Below are 20304 nucleotides of genomic sequence, written 5' to 3' on the forward strand. Positions count from 1 at the left end.
AGTGGAGCAGAAGTATGATGAATGGATCTGAGAGAAAATGGATTAGCATAAGGGCACCCATACCAAAATGGTTTCAGTGGGGATAGAGAAGAAAGGGTGGAGTCAGAAACCATCTAGGATTAAAATTGACAGTAGTATTAATCATTGACTTACATCCTGATGATGGCTGGAATAATCATGGTGCTCTTCTATAGGAGATGAGGCTGTTTGGGGCCTTGTTGAAATTGAGATGCCTATTAGGCCTTCAGGTGGATGGACCTGGGAGACAAGCATACTCATCTCTAAAGGTCAGAAGAGAGGCCAGGCTTGAGACAGAGAATGGATGATAATAGGCAGGAAGTATGTGGTGACAGAAATGAGAGGTTAGGAAGGCCTGGGGCACAGTCTGGAAGAGCACCTGCATTTAGTATTTAGATAAAGAAAACAGAGAGTCCAGTGATAAGGAGAAACCCAGGAGAAAATGTCCGAGAGCAAAGGAGAGGAAGGCTCTTGATCTTCTAGTCCAATGACTTTGGACAAACACAGTCCTCTCTTCTGCATTCCCTTCTTCCCTCCCATAACCTCTGCTTGGTTCTGCTCTAACAATGTGGGGCATTGCAAAGCCTTAAGTTTGAGAGCTTACAAGTCCTGCTGTCACCATTGGTAATGTCATGAAACATAACCCGAGTGCTTCCTCTCTTCTGTGCCATGCAGTGTTCTGGGTAACATTGAGGACACCAAGAGGCTCAGAAGAAGTCATGGCCCTTTGAGTTCCTATCCTGTAGTCTAAGTGAAATACCCACATGCACAAAGCCACTCTTATACAGAAGCATACTCTGTGGAGCTAGAGCATGAGAAGATGGATGTTTGAGTCCTGAGAGGAAGCTAAAGAGCAGCAAGTGTCTTTTTAGGAGGTGAATCTCAGCTGGGGCTAAAGAAAGATGAATCTCACCTTCCTGGCTTCCCACTATCTCAGCTGGGGCTAAAGAAAGATGAATCTGAGAGAAGAGTATTAGCAAAAAAAGCCCTAGAGGCATGGAGGATGGGAGCAATAGGGCCCAAGCTGGAGATGGAACAAACTATTGAAGCTAGAGATAGTGGGAAGCCAGGAAGGTGAGGTAGAAGATTCTGAAGATAGTAAGCAAACTGACCTGACCCTCTCACATTATGGCTCTCACTCCTCACCATTGGCCTGGTTTCCTGAGCACTTCCACATGCATTCTTACACTAAAGCTTCATGCAATGCTAAGGCCCTGCCACCATAAGTAAAGCAGCCCTCGACCACTTTCCACCACATTTCCTATTGAATCTTTTTGTGGAGATTATCAAGTTTTACATAATCTAATCTGGTCATTTATTAATAAATTCTAACTTCCCTCCTTCAATAGACCGTGAGTTTCTTGAGGCTCTGTTTGGCTGTACCTGTAGTGCCAAGCACAATATTGCACAAAATTGGTGCCCAATAAACATTTGTTGACTGACTGAAAGCTAGAAAGGGCTATAGAGGGAGTCTTGAGAAATTTGAAAATACATTAAATTGAATGAAAATAAAAATATGCATCCAAAATTTGTGAAATTCAGCTAAAGTGGTCCTTGAGGGAAATTTATAGCATATTTTAAATGCTCATATGAGAAAAAAAGAAAGATCTAAGATCAGTCATCTAAACTTGTACCATAGGAAACTAAAGAAAGAACAAATTAAATTTAAAGCAAGTTGAAATATTACTCAGCCATTAGAAATGACAAATACCCACCATTTGCTTCAACATGGATAGAACTGGAGGGTATTATGCTGAGTGAAATAAGTCAATTGGAGAAGGTAAAACATATGGTCTCATTCATTTGGGGAATATAAAATGTAGTGAAAGGGAATAAAGGGGAAAGGAGAAAAAATGAGTGGGAAATATTGGAAAGGGAGACAGAACTTGAGAGACTCCTAACTCTGGGAAATGAACAAGGGGTGGTGGAAAGGGAGGTGGGCGGGGGGTGGGGGTGACTGGGTGACAGGCACTGAGGGGGGCACTGGATGGGATGAGCACTGGGTGTTATGCTATATGTTGGCAAATTGAACTCCAATAATAAAATAAATAAATAAAAATAAAAAATAAAAATAAAACAAAACAACAACAACAACAAAAAAGCAAGTTGAAGAGAGGAAATAATCCAAGCTACAGGAGAAATCAATAAATTTAAAACAGAAAATCAATAAAATAAAAAAGTCTTTGAAAAGATCAGTAAAACCAATCAAACTCTAACTTGGCTAACGAAGAAAAAAGAAAAAAAAATTTATCAGTATCACTGATGAAAGAGGGAGCAATCCCTAGCAATCCCATGGATATTAAAATGATAATAATAGATACTACAAATAGCTCTCTGGCCATAAATTCAGTAACTTAGTTGAAATAGATCAATTTATGGAAAGATACAAAACATACAAGGAGAAAAGATGATCTCACTGGCCTTATATCTTTTAAGTTGATACACAGGCATAATGCAAAATCCAAGCAAGAATTTTTGTGGATACAGATGAATTTATTCTAAAATGAGGGGAATGTGTGTGTGTGTGTGTGTGTGTGTGTGTGTGTGTGTGTGTGTGTGTCTGATGGGCAAAATGGGTGAAGGAGGGTGGGACATATCGGCTCCTAGTTATGAATTAAACAAGGTCACAGGAATAAAAGACATAGCATAAATAATATAGTCAATGATATTAAAATAGTATTGTATGGTGACAGATGGTAGCTACACTTGTGCTGAACATACCACAGTATTTAAACTTGTCAAATCATTATGTTGTACAACTGAAACCAATGTAACACTGTGTGTCAACAGCACTTAAAAATTAATAAAAATAAAATAAAATAAAATTTATATGGGTAGAAAAAGGAACTGGAATAAAACATTTTTGAAAGAGAAGAATTAATTGAGATGGTTCTGTCTGACCTACTTCAAAAGTTACTACATAGCTACAGTAATCAAAACTATGTTAGATACATAGATCAATGGAATAAAAAACCCAGAAATAGAACCATACAAATGTTCCCAGCTGACTTTTGATAAAGATATAAAAGCAATTCAGTGGAGGAAAGCCTATTCAGCAAGTGGTCCTGAGCATTTGGACATTTATCGGCCAAAAACTCCCTAAAACCAACCAAACAAAAAGTTGATTTCATTTTTACTTCTTACACAAAAAATTAACATAAAGAGAATAATGGACTTAATTGTAAAGCATAGAGCTATAAAATCTTTAGAAAAAAAACAGAAAATCTTTAGGATAGGTTAGGCAAAGAATTCTTAAAACTTGACACCAAAAGCATGATCCATAAAAGTAAAAAATTAATAGACTATCAATATTGAAAATGTTTGTTATACAAAAGACTCTGTTAAGAGGTTGAAAACACAAAATACAGACTGAGAGAAAATATTTGCAAATCATACACCCAATAAAGCACTAGCATCTAGGATATATAATGAACTTTCAAAACTTTACAGGAAAAAAAAAACCCAGACAATAAATACAGTTATAAAATAGCAAAAGACATGAGTGGACATTTCTCTGAAGGGGACTTACAGAAGGATGACAAATAAACTCATGAAAAGATGTTCAGTAATAGTAACCATTAGGGAAAATAGAAATCAAAACAACAATGAGATATCACTATACACCTATCAGAATGGCTAAAATAAAAAATGGTAAGGATGTGGAAAAACTGCATCACTCATACATTGCTGGTGGGCATATAAAATGGTACAGTCACTCCACAAACAGTTTGGCAGTTTCTTAAAAAACTAAACATGTGAGAAGTGCCCAAGATGGCAGAGGCATAGGAGACCTTAATTTTGTCTGGAATTCAGCTAGATAGCTATCGAATCATCCAGAACACCTGTGAACTCAACTGGAGATCTAAGAGTTGCTGCAATTCTACTAATAGAAAAGTGGACACTTATTGCAAGAATGACAAGATGGAAAAACTCACCACATAAAAGAATAAGAGGCAGTACTGATGGCCAGGGACCTAATTAGTATGGATATGAGTAAGATATTGGAACTAGAGTTCCGAATAACAATTATAAAGATACTAGCTGGGCTTGAAAAAAAAAAAACATAGAAAGCACTAAAGAATCCCTTCCTGGAGAAATAAAAGAACTAAAATGTAATTAATTCAAAATTTAAAAGGCTATTAATGAGATGTAATAAAAAATGGAGGCTCTAACTGCTAGGATAAATGAAACAGAAGAAAGAATTAGTGACATGGAAGAAAATGATGCAGAATAAGGAAGCTGAGAAAAAGAGAGATAAGCAACTACTGGATCACAGGGGATAATTTGAGAGATAAGTGATACCATAAAGTGAAACAATATTAGAATAATTGGGATCACAGAAGAAAAGGAAAGAGAGAGTGGAAGAAGGTATATTAGAGAAAATTATAGCAGAGAACATCCCTGATATGGGGAACAAAACAGGCACTCCAGTCCAGGAGGCACAGAGAACTCCTCTCAAAATCAGTAAAAATAGGTCAACACCTTGAAATATGACAGTGAAGCTTGTAAATCTTAGAGACAAAGAGAAAATCCTAAAAGCAGTGTAGGTCTAGAGGTCAGTAACCTATAAGGGACAAAACATTAGACTGGTAGCAGACCTATCCACAGACACCTAGCAGGCCAGGAAGGATTGGTATGATATATTCAGGGTACTAAATGAGAACAATATGCAGCCAAGACTATTTTATCCAGCCAGACTGTCATTCAAAGTAGAAGGAGAGATAAAAAGCTTCAGGACAAACAGAAGCTAAAAGAATTTGTGATCACTAAACTAGCCCTGCAAAAAGTATTAAGGAGGATCCTTTAAACTAAGAGAGGCCAAAAGTAACATAGACCAGAAAGGAACAGAGACAATATACCGAAACAGTGACTTTACAGGTTATGTAGTGGCACTAAATTCATATCTTTCAATAGTCACTCTGAATGTAAATGGACTAAATGCTCCAATCAAAAGACACGGGGTATCAGATTGGATAAAAAAGCAGGACCCATCCATATGCTGTCTACAAGAGATTCATTTTAAACCTAGACACCTCCAGATTGAAAGTGAAGGGGTGGAAAACCATTTACCATGCTAATGGGCATCAAAAGAAAGCTGGAGTGGCAATCCTTATATAAGACAAATTAGGGATCCCTGGGTGGTGCAGCGGTTTGGCGCCTGCCTTTGGCCCAGGGCGCGATCCTGGAGACTCGGGATCGAATCCCACGTCGGGCTCCCGGTGCATGGAGCCTGCTTCTCCCTCTGCCTGTGTCTCTGCCTCTCTCTCTCTCTCACTGCGTGCCTATCATTAAAAAAAAAAAGACAAATTAGATTTTAAACCAAAGATTACAATAAGAGATGAAGAAGGGAGGACACTATCATAATTAAAGGGTCTATCCAACAAGAAGATCTAACAATTGTAAATATTTAGGTCCCTAACACGGGAACAGCCAAATATATAAGCCAATTAATAACAAAATTAAAGAAACATATTGATAGTAATACAATAATAGTAGAGGACTTTACACCCCACTCACAGGAATGGACAGATCATCTAAGCAGAAGATCAACAAGGAAATAAGGACTTTTAATGACACACTGGATCAGATGGACTTCACAGAAGTCTATCTATGCAGAACGGTCTATCCTAAAGCAACTGAATACACATTCTTCTCAAGGGCACATGGAACTTTCTCCAGAATAGGCCACATACTGGGTCACAAATCAGGTCTCAACTGGTACCAAAAGATTAGATCTTTCCCCTCATATTTTCAGAACACAATGCTTTGAAACTTGAAATCACCACAAGAGGAAACTTGGAAAGAACTCAAATACATGGAGGGTAAAGAGCATCCTACTAAAGAATGAATGGGTCAACTAGGAAATTAAAGAATTTTAAAAATTCATGGAAACAAATGAAAATGAAAACACAACAGTTCAAAACCTTTGGAATGCAGCAAAGGCAGTCCTAAGAGGAAAGTATATAGCAATATGAGCCTTTCTCAGGAAACAAGAAAGGACTCAAGTACTTAACTCCTAAAGGAGCTGGAGAAGAACAGCAAATATAGCCTAAAACCAGCAGAAGAAGAGAATTAATCAATATTAGAGCAGAAATCAATGAAATAGAAACCAAAAGAATAGCAGAACAGATCAAAGAACCTAGAAGCTGGTTCTTCAAAAGAATTAATAATGCTGATAAACCCTTGGCCAGACTTATAAAAAGAGAAGAGAAAGAACTCAGATAAATAAAACCATGAATGAAAGAGGGGAGATCACAACCAACACTGAAGAAATACAAACAATTATAAAAACATATTATGAGCAATTATAGGCCAACAAGTTAGGCAATCTGGAAGAAACAGATGCATTTCTAAAGAGGTGTAAACAACCAAAATGGAAACAGGAAGAAATAGAAAACCTGAACAGACAAGGACATTGAAGCAGTAATCAAAAATCTCCCAATAAACAAGAGTCCAGGATCAGATGGCTTCCCAGCAGAATTGTACCAAACATTTAAATAAGAATTAATACCTATTCTTCTGAAGCTATTTCAAAAAATAGAAATGGAAGGAAAACTTCCAAACTCTTTCTATGAGGCCAGCATTACCTTGATCCCTAAACCAGACAAAGACCTCACCAAAAATTACAGACCAATATCCCTGATGAACATGGATGTAAAAATTCTCATCAAGATGCTAGCCAGTAGGGTCCAACAGTACATTAAAAGTATTATTCAACACTTCCAAGTGGGATTTATTCCTGGGATGCAATGGTGGTTCAACATCTGCAAATCAATCAATGTGATACACTACATTAATAAAAGAAAGGACCGGAACCATATGTTCCTTTCAATAGATGCAGAAAAAGCATTTGACTAAGTACAGCATCCTTTCTTGATTAAAACTCTTCATAGTGCAAAGATAGAGGGAATATGCATCAATGTCATAAAAGCCATATATGAAAAGCCCACAGCAAATATTATCCTCAACAGGGAAAAACTGAGACCTTTTCCCCTAAGGTCAGGAACATGACAGGTATGACCACTCTCCCCACTGTTGTTCAACATAGTACTAGAAGTCCTAGCCTAAGGAATCAGACAACAAAAGGAAATAAAAGGCATCCAACTCAGCAGAGAAGAAGTCAAACTCTTCACAGATGACATGATACTCTATGTAGAAAACACAAAAGACTCCGCCCCAAAACTGCTATAACTCATACAGGAATTCAGTAAAGTGGAAAGAAGTAAAATCAATGCACAGAAATCAGTTGCATTTCTATACACTAACAATGAGACAGAAGAAAGAGAAATTAAGGAGTTGATCCCATTTACAATTGCACCAAAACCCATAAGATATTGAGGAATAAACCTAACCAAAGAGTCAAAGGATCTTCACTCAGAAAACTGTAGAACACTCATGAAAGAGGGATCCCTGGGTGGCTCAGTGGTTTGGCGCCTGCCTTCCACCCAGGGCATGATCCCAGGGTTCCTGGATCGAGTTCCATGTCGCCTCCCTGCATGGGGCCTGCTTCTTCCTCTGCCTGTGTGTCTGCCTCTCTCTCTCTCTCTCTCTCTCTCTCTCTCTCTGTATCTCTCATGAATAAATAAATAAAAAAGAAAGAAACTGAGGAAGACACAAAGAAATGGAAAAATGTTCCCTGCTCATGGATTGGAAGATCAAATACTGCTCTATGCTACCTAGAGCAATCTATACATTCAATTCAATCCCTATCAAAATACTATCAACTTGTTTTAGGAAAAATAATCATAAAATTTGTATGGAACCAAAAAAGACCCCAAATAGCCAAAAGAATGTTGAAAAAGAAAACCAAAGCTGGTGGCATCACAATTCTGAACTTCAAGCTGTATTACAAAACTGTAATCATCAAGCCAGTATAGTACTGGCACAAAGACAGACACATAGATCAATGGAGCAGAATAAAGAATCCAGAAATGTTCCCTCAACTCTACTCAACTAATCTTTGACAAAGCAGGAAAAATATCCAATAGAAAAAAGGACAGTCTTTTCAACAAATGGTGTTGTGAAAACTTGACAGCCACATGCAAAAGAATCAAATTGGAACATTTTATTACACCATATACAAAAATATACTCAAAATGGATGAAAGACCTAAATGTGAGGCAGGAGTCCATCAAGATCCTAGAGGAGAACACAGGCAGCAAACTCTATGACCTTGAGCCCAGTAACTTCTTGCTAGACACATCTTCAAAGGCAAGGGAAACAAAGGCAAAAATGAACTATTGGGACTTCATCAAGATAGAAAGCTTTTGCAACGGCAAAGGAAACAGTTGACAAAACCAAAAGAAAACTGATAGAATGAAGAAGACATTTGCAAATGTCTTACCAGATAAAAGGCTAGTATCCCAAATCTATAAAGAACTTATCAAATTCAATACCCAAAGGACAAATAATCCAATCAAGAAATGGGCAGAAGATACGAACAGACATTTCTCCAAAGAAGACATACAAATAGCCAACAGACACCTGACCTGAAAAAATGTTCCACATCACTTGGCATCAGGCAAATACAAACCAAAACAACAATGAGATACCACCTCACACCAGTCAGAATGGCTAAAATCAACAAGTCAGGAAACAACAGATGTTGGCACGAATTTGTTGAAAGGGGAACCCTCTTACACTGTTGGTGGGAATGCCAGCTGGTGCAGCCACTCTGGAAAATGGTATGGAGGTTCCTCAAAAGTTGAAAATAGAGCTACCCTATAACCCAGCAATTGTACTACTATTTACCCCAAAGATACCAATGTAGTGATCTGAAGGAGCACCTGCACCCCAATGTTTATAGCAGCAATGTCCACAATAGTCAAACTATGGAATGAACCCAGATGTCCATCGACAGATGAATGAATAAAGAAGATGTGGTATAGATATACAGTGGAATACTACTCAGCCATAAAAAATGAATCTTGCCATTTGCAACATGGATAGAATTAGAGGGTATTAAGCTAAGTGAAATAAGTCAATCAGAGAAAGATAATTTTATTATATGATCTCACTCATATGTGGAATTTAAGAAACAAAACAGAGTATCATAGGAAAATGGAGGGAAAAATAAAACAAGATGAAATCAGAGAGGGAGACAAACAAACCGAGGGTTGATGGAGGGGAAGGGAGGGGGAGATGGGGTATTAAGGAGGGTACTCAAGGTAATGAGCACTGAGTAAAAGTAAAAATCATTCAGACTGATGAATCACTGGGACACTTGGGTGGCTCAGCGGTTGAGCATCTGCCTTCGACTCAGGGTGTGATCCTGGGATCCAGTATTGAATCCTGCATTGTGTTCCTTGCTGGAAGCCTGCTTCTCCCTCTGCCTGTCTCTCTCTCTCTCTCTCTCTCTCTCTCTCTCTCTGTGTGTGTGTGTCTTTCATGAATAAATAAATAAAAAACAAGACTGATGAACCACCGAACTCTACCTCTGAATCTAATAACACACCAGATGTTAATTAATTGAATTTAAATAAAAAAATTAAAAAAATGAAACACACAACTACCATATGACCCATATATTCCTGAGCATTTGTCCTGAGAAGTGAAAACTTATTTTCACCCAGAGCCTGTATATATTTATCCAGAACAGTTTTATTCATAATAGCCAAACGGCAGAAACAATCTGATAACTTTCAAATGGAGTAATGGTCAAACAAACTGTGGTACATACATACCATAGAATACTATTCAGCAATAAAAAGACATGAACTACTGATATATACAACAAAGACCTGGATAAATCTGCAGAGAATAATGCTGAGTGAAAAAAGCCAATTCCTACAACGTATGTGCCATTCAATTTATATAATTTTCTTGAAATGACAGTAATATAGAAATGGAGAACAGATGACTGGTTGCTAGAAGTTAAAGAAGGAGTGGAGATAGGAAGGAAGTGGATGTGTCCATAAGTGGGCAATATGAGGGATTCTTGAAATGATGGAAATATTCTGTATTTATGTCAATATCCCAGTTTTGATACTATACTACCACAATTTATATTAAGTTACCATTAGTGGAACTGGATAAAGGGTACAAAGAATCTCCTTTTATTATTTATGATTGCATGTGAATCTACAATGATCTCAATTTTATAAATTTAATTTTAAAAGTTGTCTGCAGTTTATTGCCTGCACTGGGTGTGAACCACTCCAATTGCCCTGCCTTTGGAGGGCTACTATTTAATTCAAATTTCTTAGCAAAAAAAAAAATGACCTAATTGGTGTTAGATTTGAGTGTCCAAACACTATGATGTTAATGCTGGGGAGTACTAATATTGATTTTCAGTAGTATAAGGTTTTTGGTTATTTTGAGGGCCTTCAGTTGCTTACAGCATAGAGTGAAATACAAAAAAAAAATTTTACCCACCATTTGCTTCAATGTGGATGGAACTGGAGGGTATTATGCTGAGTGAAATAAGTCAATCGGAGAAGGACAAACATTATATGGTCTCATTCATTTGGGGAATATAGATAATAGTGAAAGGGAATAGAAGGGAAGGGAGAAGAAATGGGTAGGAAATATCAGAAAGGGAGACAGAACATAAAGACTCCTAACTCTGGGAAACGAACTAGGGGTGGTGGAAGGGGAGGAGGGCGGGGGGTGGGGTGAATGGGTGATGGGCACTGAGGGGGGCACTTGACGGGATGAGCACTGGGTGTTTTTCTGTATGTTGGCAAACTGAACACCAATAAAAAATTAATTTAGTATTAAAAAAATAAATAAATATTTTATTTAAATTCAATTTGCCAACATATAGTATGACACCCAGTGCTCATTTCATCATGTGCCCTCCTCAGTGGCCCTTCCGCAACCCTGTTTCCCAGAGTTCAGAGTCTCTCATGGTTTGTCTTCCTCTTTAATTTTTCCCCACTCAGTTTCCCTCCTTTCCCTTATGGTCCCTGTCTATAGGTGGTTTTTACGCATAAGTATATATGCGTACACATATATAGGTTGCGTGTGTCCAGAATAAAACTAAACATTAACCATGGTAATTGCACAGATTACAAATTTAAGGATGATTTTCTTCTTTTTACTCATATATTTCTCAAGTTTTCTACCATGGCTATATATTTCCTCCCCCCCCCCCTTTTTTAGATGCTGTAAATTTTTCTTTATAACAAATTCACATAATATAAAATTCATCATTTTGAAAGTGTAAAAAAAAATTTTAAACGACTACGATGTAAGTGACCTAGATGTGATGTATTTGTCTGCCTTTTGGGGGATTCACTGCCACCCATACATATCATTCTATATATAAGTTCTTGCAATCTATGCCTTGACATTGTGCCATGCTCCCCCAAGACACACAAACAGAAACAACAAGCCCTTTTCCTCCTTGCCCATGGGATAAAATATAATGTTTTTTTTGTTGTTGTTATTTTTTTTTCAGTGCTCATCACCTCACCCAGTCCTTATCTTCCATATATGGCTTACTGTAGACTCTCTGATCTGACTCCCAACTCTGTAGGACTCCACCTTTCTCCCTTTTCATATATTTGCTTATTTCCTTCTTTCCTTCTTTCCTCTCCACATTCAGAGAATTCATGAACACACACATGTGCACACACACATCTTTTCACAATTAGTTGATTTTAATCATCATTATTGGCATATCCTGTAGATGCAAGATTTGTCTTCTAAACCACTGGGCATTTCTCAGGGGTCAGACTTTGGAGACTTCACAGGTAGTTTTGAGGTCTCTGGCCTCCCTCTGAAGCTACTGGCTGTCCAGGTCATCTCTTAAAGGGGTGAATTTATCCGTGCTTTTAGTCCTGCCCTGGCTCATTTTGATTCAGTCCCACATTTGGCTTATTATAAAGACCTCATAGTGTTAGCCTTCTAGCATTGTTAGGTTTTCTTGAAGGAGTGGGAATTTTTGGAAAGGATTTTTTATTATTGAACTCCCTTGAAGTTGTCTTGGGCACCTGGAATGACAACAAGGTGAGAACAGGACAATGGTTTCAGGAAAGATGATGGGGGGGTGGATGGGAACAAGGGCTTCATGAGAAGGAGAGCAGGCTGAGGAGAGGGTCTTCCAGGCAAGAACAGGGTAGGAGTTTGGGGGAGGTTTTAAAGAGTAAGGGAAAGAGCTTGGGTGTGGTCGTATCACCTTGACACTGACTGTGTCTGAATCTGAGTTAGAGGGCATCTTCCTCTTTTTCCTCCTTTTGATGCTTGGGGTTGGTTGTTCTACAACTTTGCTAGGGATTTGTGGTTTCCTGGTCACCTTTGCCTTGTCAAAATTTCCCAGTGGTCTACCCAGGGCTGTGACCTACTTCTAGGACAATGAGAAGCCACACTCCTAGGGTTTGATTGGTAAGCAAGGCTCTCCTCTAGCCAATGGTAGCCCTGGGGAAGAGCCTTAGACATTGCTAAGAGCTATCCCAACCTGTCCTTGGATAGGGGTGGTGCTGAGTAGGCCAAGACACAGCATAGACATAACAAAGCACAATCCTGACACCTCCGTGGTGGGTGTGGAGGGGTGGGTTTGAGGACATCAAGATGCTTTGGTTGGAGAAAAGGGACATTTCTTTACCACCTCTAAAGAGCCATTTTAAACAGACTGACCTCTGCTCTTCACAACCCAACGGTTTAATTCCGGTGGGTCACATGACAGGAAGAGTGTTTCCAACAAAACTTCCCCCAAGACCACCCATTTTAGTGGTTCATTATGTTATCTCCCACCCTTCATTCACCATTAATACAAGTAGTTTTTGTATGTCTTACCTAAAATCTCTCCAAGGTAATATTGATGTATTTATGTTTCTGTGAAAATGTGAATAATCCACTTTCCTCCTAAAATTTCCCTTATGAACTTCTCTATGAAAATCACTGTTATTGGCCACTACCAGGGAAAATTTTATTTCATGTCTTTTCCCCAGTGTCCATGTAGCTTTCCTCAGTTTCCTGTTTTCAAGGTTGAAGTCACTGCCTTCAGGCTGTCTTCAGTGAATAGATTTGTCCAATTTGGTATCTCAGTCTTGTTTCAAATCTGAGAGAGTTGTGTTCATCTCAGTAGGAATGGTGCCCAGACTTGGGTTTTAACAGTGTAAAATGAATAAGGCAGGTATTACATGCTAAAAGTATGTCTTAACGTTTGCATGTAGGAAAATATACTCACTCACTCTCCATCTCCCCAGGGAACTTGGGGAGTGAGAGCCATGATGTGAAGCTTACAGACTCCAAGGTGTGCAGGGGGCAGGGGCCCAACCCTGCTAGAGTCAAGGTGAGGACCCCAAAGAGGACAGATGGACCCCCGCCCTTCCCTCCCTCCACTCCCTCCACCTATCACACCCCGGAACCCATCTCTGCGCTACATGCTGTTAGCCCGCAACCGGGTCCGGATGTGACGTGGGCCGACTTCCGCCTCGGAGATCTGAGAGAGTGGAGAGACTTAGGCTGGGAGGCGGGATTGGGGTCCCCAGCGGAGGAAAGGAGGCCATGCGCGGGCCTAGCAGCAGCCAGGCGAGCAGGTAGCCCCGGGAGGGGGCCCGGAGGATGGCGGGGGGCCTCCGGGAGCCAGGCGGCCATGCTGGTAACCCCGAGAGACGACGGGGGGAGGGGGGGAAGGCGGGGCCGCGGCGTCGAGCTGAGGCCTGGATGCCGGGGCCTGGGGCAGTGGCCTCGGGTCCCCGGAGGCAGGACGGGACCCGGCCCTCCCCGGAGCGGGGTGAGGACCTGAGGGAGAACTGCGGGGGTCCCCCGGGGTCCCCCACCCCACCATCATGCCTCAACCCACGGCCCGCCCTCCCCGAGAGAGAGAGAGAGAGAGAGAGAGAGAGAGAGGCACTGGGCCCCCGCCTCGGGGCTGGGGGGCCGCCCTGGGGAGGCCGGACACACGCGGCCCCCGGGGAAATGCGCCTCGGGGGGGGGGGGGGGGGGGGGGGACCCGAGCCCAGGGAGCTCAGGAGCCCATCCGGAGGGAGGTTTGCCAGGGCCTGAGGGGGGGAGGGGCACAGGGAGTGCCTGTGGGGGCGGGGGCCCTGGAGCCCAGGACAGAGGGGACCTGGCAGGAGGTCGCCAGGGATGGGAGGCCTGGGAGGCCCCCTGGGCAGGCTGGGGACCTGCCTTCGGGCGGGCCGCCGGGCGGCCAGACTTCCACATCCGGGTCTCCCGAGAGACTGGGGGCCCCTGGCTTCAGGTGCAGGGCCTTGGACAAGTGGGCACAGGGGAGGGCCCCGGGTGCTGCCGGGATTCCCGGCGAGGATGCAGAGGGAGGATGAGGGGTAGACCCTGCACGCCAGTGGAGTCAGTCCTGGGAAGGTCCGTTGCGGGGGGATAGGAACACAGGGTGAGTCCAGACTTCCGCATCCGGGTCTCAGAATAAGGGCCTCATGTAAGGATCAAACCTCAGGTGGTCAGAGGAAAGGGCCCAGGAGCTAATTGGAGTCAAAGTATGAACCCTGAAGGAGGACAGAGGCGACCACACAGAGGTTAGGTCCCAGTGTCTGTCTAGGAAGGCTCCTGGATGGGATGGGGACATGCGGCCAATCTGGCCAGTTCCACATCCTGGTCTCTGAGAGACTAAGGGCCTGTTGTCAGGAGTAGGGCCTCAAGTAGTCAGAGGGGAGGGTCCAGGTCCTGCTGGGATTCCTGGTGAAGATGCAGAGGAAGGTTTGAGGGACCCTGGACCCCAAAACAGAGTCAGTCCAGGAAAGTTCCTGGTCGGGAGAGGTGGAGACAGGGACATGTAGGGAGTCCAGATTTCCACATCTGGGTCTCAGAGAGTCAGGAGTCCTGGTGTAAGGAGCAGGATGACAAGTCAGGAGAGAGGACAGCCTATGTCCTGCCAGGAGTCAGGGTGAAGACCCCAAGGTAGGACTGAGGGGACCCTTGACCCCAGAATAGAGGGGGCTCTCAGAATCGGGTCACAGCTGTCAGCCCCAGCAGGTCCCAGGCAGGAATCAGGGAGGGGTTGCCAATGTGTTAACTGAGTTCCTGCTTAAGCATCTGAGGGAAGTGAGGGTTCAGCATAGAGGGCTGTACTGTGGTGAACAGATGGAAAGGGCCCAGGCTTTATCAGGAGACAGTGAGGACCATGAGAAAGGACTGGGTAAATCCATGTAAGAATACATGAAACCTCAGCCCTTCCTGCCCATTTCTGTCAGCCATGGGAGGACCTAAAGCTGTGGTGCTCCCTCTCTTCCATCTTTGGTCTCACATAAATGTGAGACTTTCATTTAAAGAGAGCGGCCTCAGGATAAGAGAGGGAAGCCCTGCTATGCATCAACATAGGGACAGAGCATGCATTCCCCCCCCGCCCCCAGTCCCAGGACAGATGGACTCCACAGTGCTTGGCTGCCCCTTGCTGTTCCCCCTGAAAAACCTTTGCAGGTATGTCCAGATGTGGCTTCCCCTCACTTCCTTTTGTTCAGTATCAGAGGTCTTGTTCTGAGAGTTTTGTCTCAGGCCGGCAGAAGGAAGGGGTTCACATCCTGTCAGGGGAAAGGTGGGTCTTCTGAATGAGCATGGAGGGGACTATCTAGACTGAATTTTTGGGGACCTCACAGAGTCTGGCCCAGCCCTCCTGTCAGCACTTGGGGTGTAGGGCTGTGCTCGCAGTCTGCACTTTCACATGCCCTTTCCCTCCCTTTTACAGGGGATCCAGGAATTGGGTAATAGGGCCTTGGCCTCAGTGTAAGACATGCATTCTCAGGTCAAAGAGCCGAGGAGGACCGGGCAATGCCAGGAGTCAAGGTGAGGTGATGCTCTAATGTGGAGCCAGGGGTTTCCCCATCCCAGAACAGAGGGGACCCTACAGCACCCAAGCCCACCAAAGCTCATTGTCAGTCCCAGAACCTCAGACCCTGCTGGCTGCACGAGGAACTGGCTCACTTCTTTCTTCAGGTTCTCAGGGGACAGGCCTCCCAAGAGGAGAGACCCCTTTGAGACTCTAGAGCACCCCTAAAGGGGAGATTCCTGAGATGCAAAGGCATCTAACAAAGGTTAGAGTCACCAAGGATGTGTTTCTCAGCTGAGACCCCTCATGCTCCCTCTCTCCCGCAAGCCCATAGGTCCCATCACCCCCCTCCTGTGCATACTCTTGCCAACAGTAATCATGATTCCCACTCCAAAGTGTTGGTGTCACATGCTTGAAGAGCACCTTTAGTCCCAAAGTGTGACATAGGGTCTTTTGGGGACACAGGTTCCTGAAGCTAAGGAGAATGCAACCTCCTTCTTCTCCTCCTATTCCTCCCCTTTCTCTTTCTCTTCTTCCTTCTCATCCTCCTCTTCCTATTTCTCCTCTTCCTCTTCCTTCTGTTACTTTCTGATCTCAGGCACTACAAAGATTTCTGCTGCTTCTGGATCACCAGGTCTTCTCCAGAGTCCTCAGAGAGCCTGCTCCTCCCCCACTGCCATGGAAGTCACTCCATCAATCAGATCAGATCAGGGTTCCAGAAGCCAAGAAGAGGAGGAGCCAAACACTTTGCAGGCCCTGCCAGAAACTGTGCTCTTACTTGAAGATGCCATAGATGATAAGGTAGCTGACCTGGTGGCATTCCTGCTTCTCAAGTATAGAACAAAGGAGCTGACCACACAGGCAGAAATGCTGAAAACTGTCAGCCAAGATTACCAGGAGCTCTTCCCTGTGATCTTCAGCCAAGCCTTTGAGTGCATGCAATTGGTCTTTGGTGTTGATGTGAGGGAAGTGGATTCCAGTGATCATGCCTATGTCTTAGTTACTGCCCTGGGCCTCACCTGCAATGAGATGCCAAGCAGTGAGCAGAGTGTGCCCAAGACTGGCCTCTTGATAAATATCCTTGGTGTGATCTTTATGGATGGCAACTGTGCCCCTGAGGAGGATGTCTGGGAAGTGCTGGGAGTCATGGGGGTGTACGATAGTCAGGAGCACTTCATCTATGGGGAGCCCAGGGAGCTCCTCACCAAAATCTGGGTGCAGGAAGGCTACCTGGAGTACTGGCAGGTGGCGGGCAGCGACCCTGCCTGCTACGAGTTCCTGTGGGGTTCCAGGGCCCATGCTGAAACCAGCAAGATGAAAATCTTAGAGTTTTTGGCCAAGGTCAATGATACCATCCCTAGTGCCTTTCCTGTCTGGTATGAGGAAGCCTTGAGAGATGAGGAAGTGCGATCCCAAGCCAGGGTTGCAGCCAGGGATGTAGTGGGAGGGCCAGGACCAGGGTCCGTTTTAGGGCCATATCCAGCAGCTTCTCTTGCTCCAAGGGAAGTCTGAGGCAGTTATTTCATTTTGTGTTTGAAGAAAGCAGTCACTGGTATAAGTGGTAAAGAGGCAGAATTGGGTTTGGTGGTGGTGGTGGGGTTGGGTGTATAACATCTTTGTGTGCTTGTTCCATAAGAATGATTTGGAATTTCCTCCTTTTGGCATTTTTCAAATGTTGCTCCTATTAATGGAAGATTTAATTAACATCAAGTACTAAGTTTATAAATGACATTAGTCACAAATATATTGTTACTCCATTTAATAAGTATCTTGTGTGTTTTATACTTAGTTATATTTATTTCTTTTGTCTTTAACTTTCATACTAGCTTTATAAGCAATTAATCCACTACCTTTACTATACATTTAATTTTACTGGTGAGATTTATACTTTCATATGTTTTCTTGTTACTAATTAGTGTGCTTTCTTAAGGAAATCCCTATAACATTTCTGGCCAGTTCAGTGGTGATGAACATCTTGACCTTGTGCTTGTCTGGAAAACCATTTATCTTTCCTTCAATTCTGAGCCATGACTTTGCTGGGAAGAGTATCTTGGTTGGAAGGTTTCTTTTTTCTTTTTTTTTTTTACCTTTTTTTTAAAATTTTTATTTATTTATGATAGTCACAGAGAGAGAGAGGCGCAGAGACACAGGCAGAGGGAGAAGCAGGCTCCATGCACCGGGAGCCCGACGTGGGATTCGATCCCGGGTCTCCAGGATCGCGCCCTGGGCCAAAGGCAGGCGCCAAACCGCTGCGCCACCCAGGGATCCCAGGTTTCTTTTTTCTTTCAACACTTTGGGTATATTGTGCCACTCTCATCTGCCCTGCAAAGTTTTTGCTGAAAAATCAGTTGATAGTGTTATGGGAGTTCCTCATAACAAGTTGTTTTTCCCTTGCTGATTTGAAGATTTTCTGTGTTTTGCTATTTTGTAAAACAAATTAGGAAACCTTCCGTCTCACTTTGAGATGTGGAACAAGATAACATAGCATTGGAAAAGAAGTTTCCTTAAAAATGTGAAAGAAGTCAGCAATAAAACAGATGGAGTCAAGAAATAGAGAAACAAATGGGGCACCTGGATGGTTCAGTTGGTTAAGTGTTGGACTCCTGATTTTGGCTCAGATCATGATCTCAGGGTTGTGAGATCAAACCCTGTGTCAGGCTCATGTGCTGGGCACGGAGTCTGCTTGAGATTCTCTCTCTCCTTCTCCCCCTGGCCTTCCCCCCTGTAAAAAAAAGAAATAGAAAAAGTAAAATTTAGTTAATTATTGCTTTCTGTTCTCCCTTGGAGTGTATCATTCTATAAAATTAAAAGCTGTATTTATCATGGTGAATATGGAATAATGTATAGGATTGGGTTTTTAAATGTTTTTACTTAAATTCCAGTTAACATACAGTGTAATTTCAGGTGTACAATTTAGTGATTCAACACTTTTATACAACACTGATGCTCAACAGGACAAGTGGACACCTTAATCTCCATCACTCATTTCACCCATTCCCCTACCCACCTCCCCTCCAAAAACCTTTAGTTCTCCAAAGTTAAGGGTCTATTTCTTGGTTTGCCTTTCTCTCCCTTTTTCCTTTTATCAATTTTTGTTTCTTAGATTCCACATTTGAGTGAAATCATATGGTATTTGTCTTTCTCTAACAGACTATTTTACTTAACATAATACACTCTAGTTCCACCCATGTCATTGCAAATGGCAAGATTTCATTCTTTTTGATGGCTGAGATATTCTGTGTGATTGTGTGTGTGTGTGTGTGTCTGTGTGTCTGTGTGTATACACCACAAGTTCTTTATACATTCATCAGTTGATGGACATTTGAGCTGTTTCTGTAATTTGGCTATTGTAGATAATTCTCTTATAAACATTGAGGTACGTTTATCCCTTTGAATTATTATTTTTGTGTTCTTTTGATAAACACCTAGTATGTAGTTGCTAGATCATAGGGTAGTTCTACTCTGGAAAACAATATGGAGGGTCCACAAAAAATTTTTAAAGTTAAAAATAGAATTGTTGAATCACTATGATTATATAACTGAAACTAATATAACATTGTATGTTAACTATACTTCAATTAAAAAATATATACCAGGATATACTTGACTAATTCAAAAGTGTCTCAGATATTAAATCTTAATAAATAAGACCCCTGCTCCAGGGTTATTTTATTCCCCATTCATTAATTAGGTACTGACTGTTTAGAAGGCCTGGTGTAAATGGTGAGGATGCTAGCATACACAAGACACCCCCCCCCCCGCCACATTCCATACAATTATAAAGTCTAGGAGCAGCAAACGTATCAGGACAATAGTGAGATAATTTCTAACTCCTAAATAAGAAATAAAAGAAGGGATGACAAAGGGGGGGGTGTACAGGTAATAATCAAATGTAGATGTGTCAAGCCTGGGAAGTTTGGAATTGTGCAAAACTGTGATTCCTTTTGTAGGAGTTAATTATAGTGAAGTTGAGGGGAGCCAGCAGCCAGATTCACACACACTGTGTCTTAGGATTGAAAGAGGAGCCAGGAATACAAAACTCAACTTAGCAGGGTGTTTGATTCTTTCTTTATGATTAGTGGTTAAACCAGAAAAGAATCTCTAACTGACGTAGATAGGAAGCACTACACTCTTGTCCTGGTGCAGTGGAACACAGTGCACAGACGAGGTGGTTTTTTTTTTTAAGATTTTGTTTATTTCTTCATGAGAGACACAGAGAGAGAGAGATGGCAGAGACACAGGCAGAGGGAGAAGCAGGCTCCATGCAGGGAGCCTGATCCAGGACTCGATCCCAGGACTCCAGGTTCACAACCTGGAACAAAGGGAGACGCTCTACCGCTGAGCCACCCAGGCATTGCTGAACTAGGTGTTTTATATGCATCATGTGCAAGGATTTCTGGGGAAATACAGTCCCATATTCCTTTGAAGGAGCCCAGAAGACTCTCGACTAACTCTCTTGTTCCTGACCACGGAAAGTCAGAGCCCACGGCATCAAAAAGACATTTTAATTTGGTTCTCTAGAGTGCCATCAGGACAGCTGTAAGTCAGTAAAGTTGAGGTTTGGGTGGGGAGAATTGAAGGAAAGCAGTGTTTGG

General features: G+C 42.3%; 1 protein-coding gene across 1 annotated transcript; it reads left to right on the plus strand.

Moving 5' to 3' along the window:
- The first annotated feature begins 13404 nt into the window (after positions 1 to 13404).
- On the plus strand, positions 13405 to 17471 carry LOC102156856 (melanoma-associated antigen 10-like). Its single transcript, XM_038586650.1, has 4 exons — positions 13405 to 13502; positions 15297 to 15363; positions 15629 to 15726; positions 16308 to 17471. The coding sequence occupies exons 2-4, from the start codon at positions 15308 to 15310 to the stop codon at positions 17219 to 17221; spliced, it is 1068 nt and encodes a 355-aa protein (XP_038442578.1). The 5' UTR covers positions 13405 to 13502; positions 15297 to 15307; the 3' UTR covers positions 17222 to 17471.
- The last annotated feature ends 2833 nt before the right edge of the window (positions 17472 to 20304 follow it).

This window comes from Canis lupus, chromosome X (genome assembly GCF_011100685.1).
Source record: "Canis lupus familiaris isolate Mischka breed German Shepherd chromosome X, alternate assembly UU_Cfam_GSD_1.0, whole genome shotgun sequence".
NCBI lineage: Eukaryota > Metazoa > Chordata > Mammalia > Carnivora > Canidae > Canis > Canis lupus.

Bases quoted from the DNA above. Each gene is read 5' to 3' on its own strand.
- LOC102156856 (XM_038586650.1), top strand. From the start codon at position 15,308: ATGGACTCCACAGTGCTTGGCTGCCCCTTGCTGTTCCCCCTGAAAAAC. The intron at 15,364-15,628 runs GTATGTCCAGAT...TCCCTTTTACAG, and splicing joins CCCCTGAAAAACCTTTGCAG to GGGATCCAGGAATTGGGTAA. The intron at 15,727-16,307 runs GTGAGGTGATGC...TTCTGATCTCAG, and splicing joins GGGCAATGCCAGGAGTCAAG to GCACTACAAAGATTTCTGCT.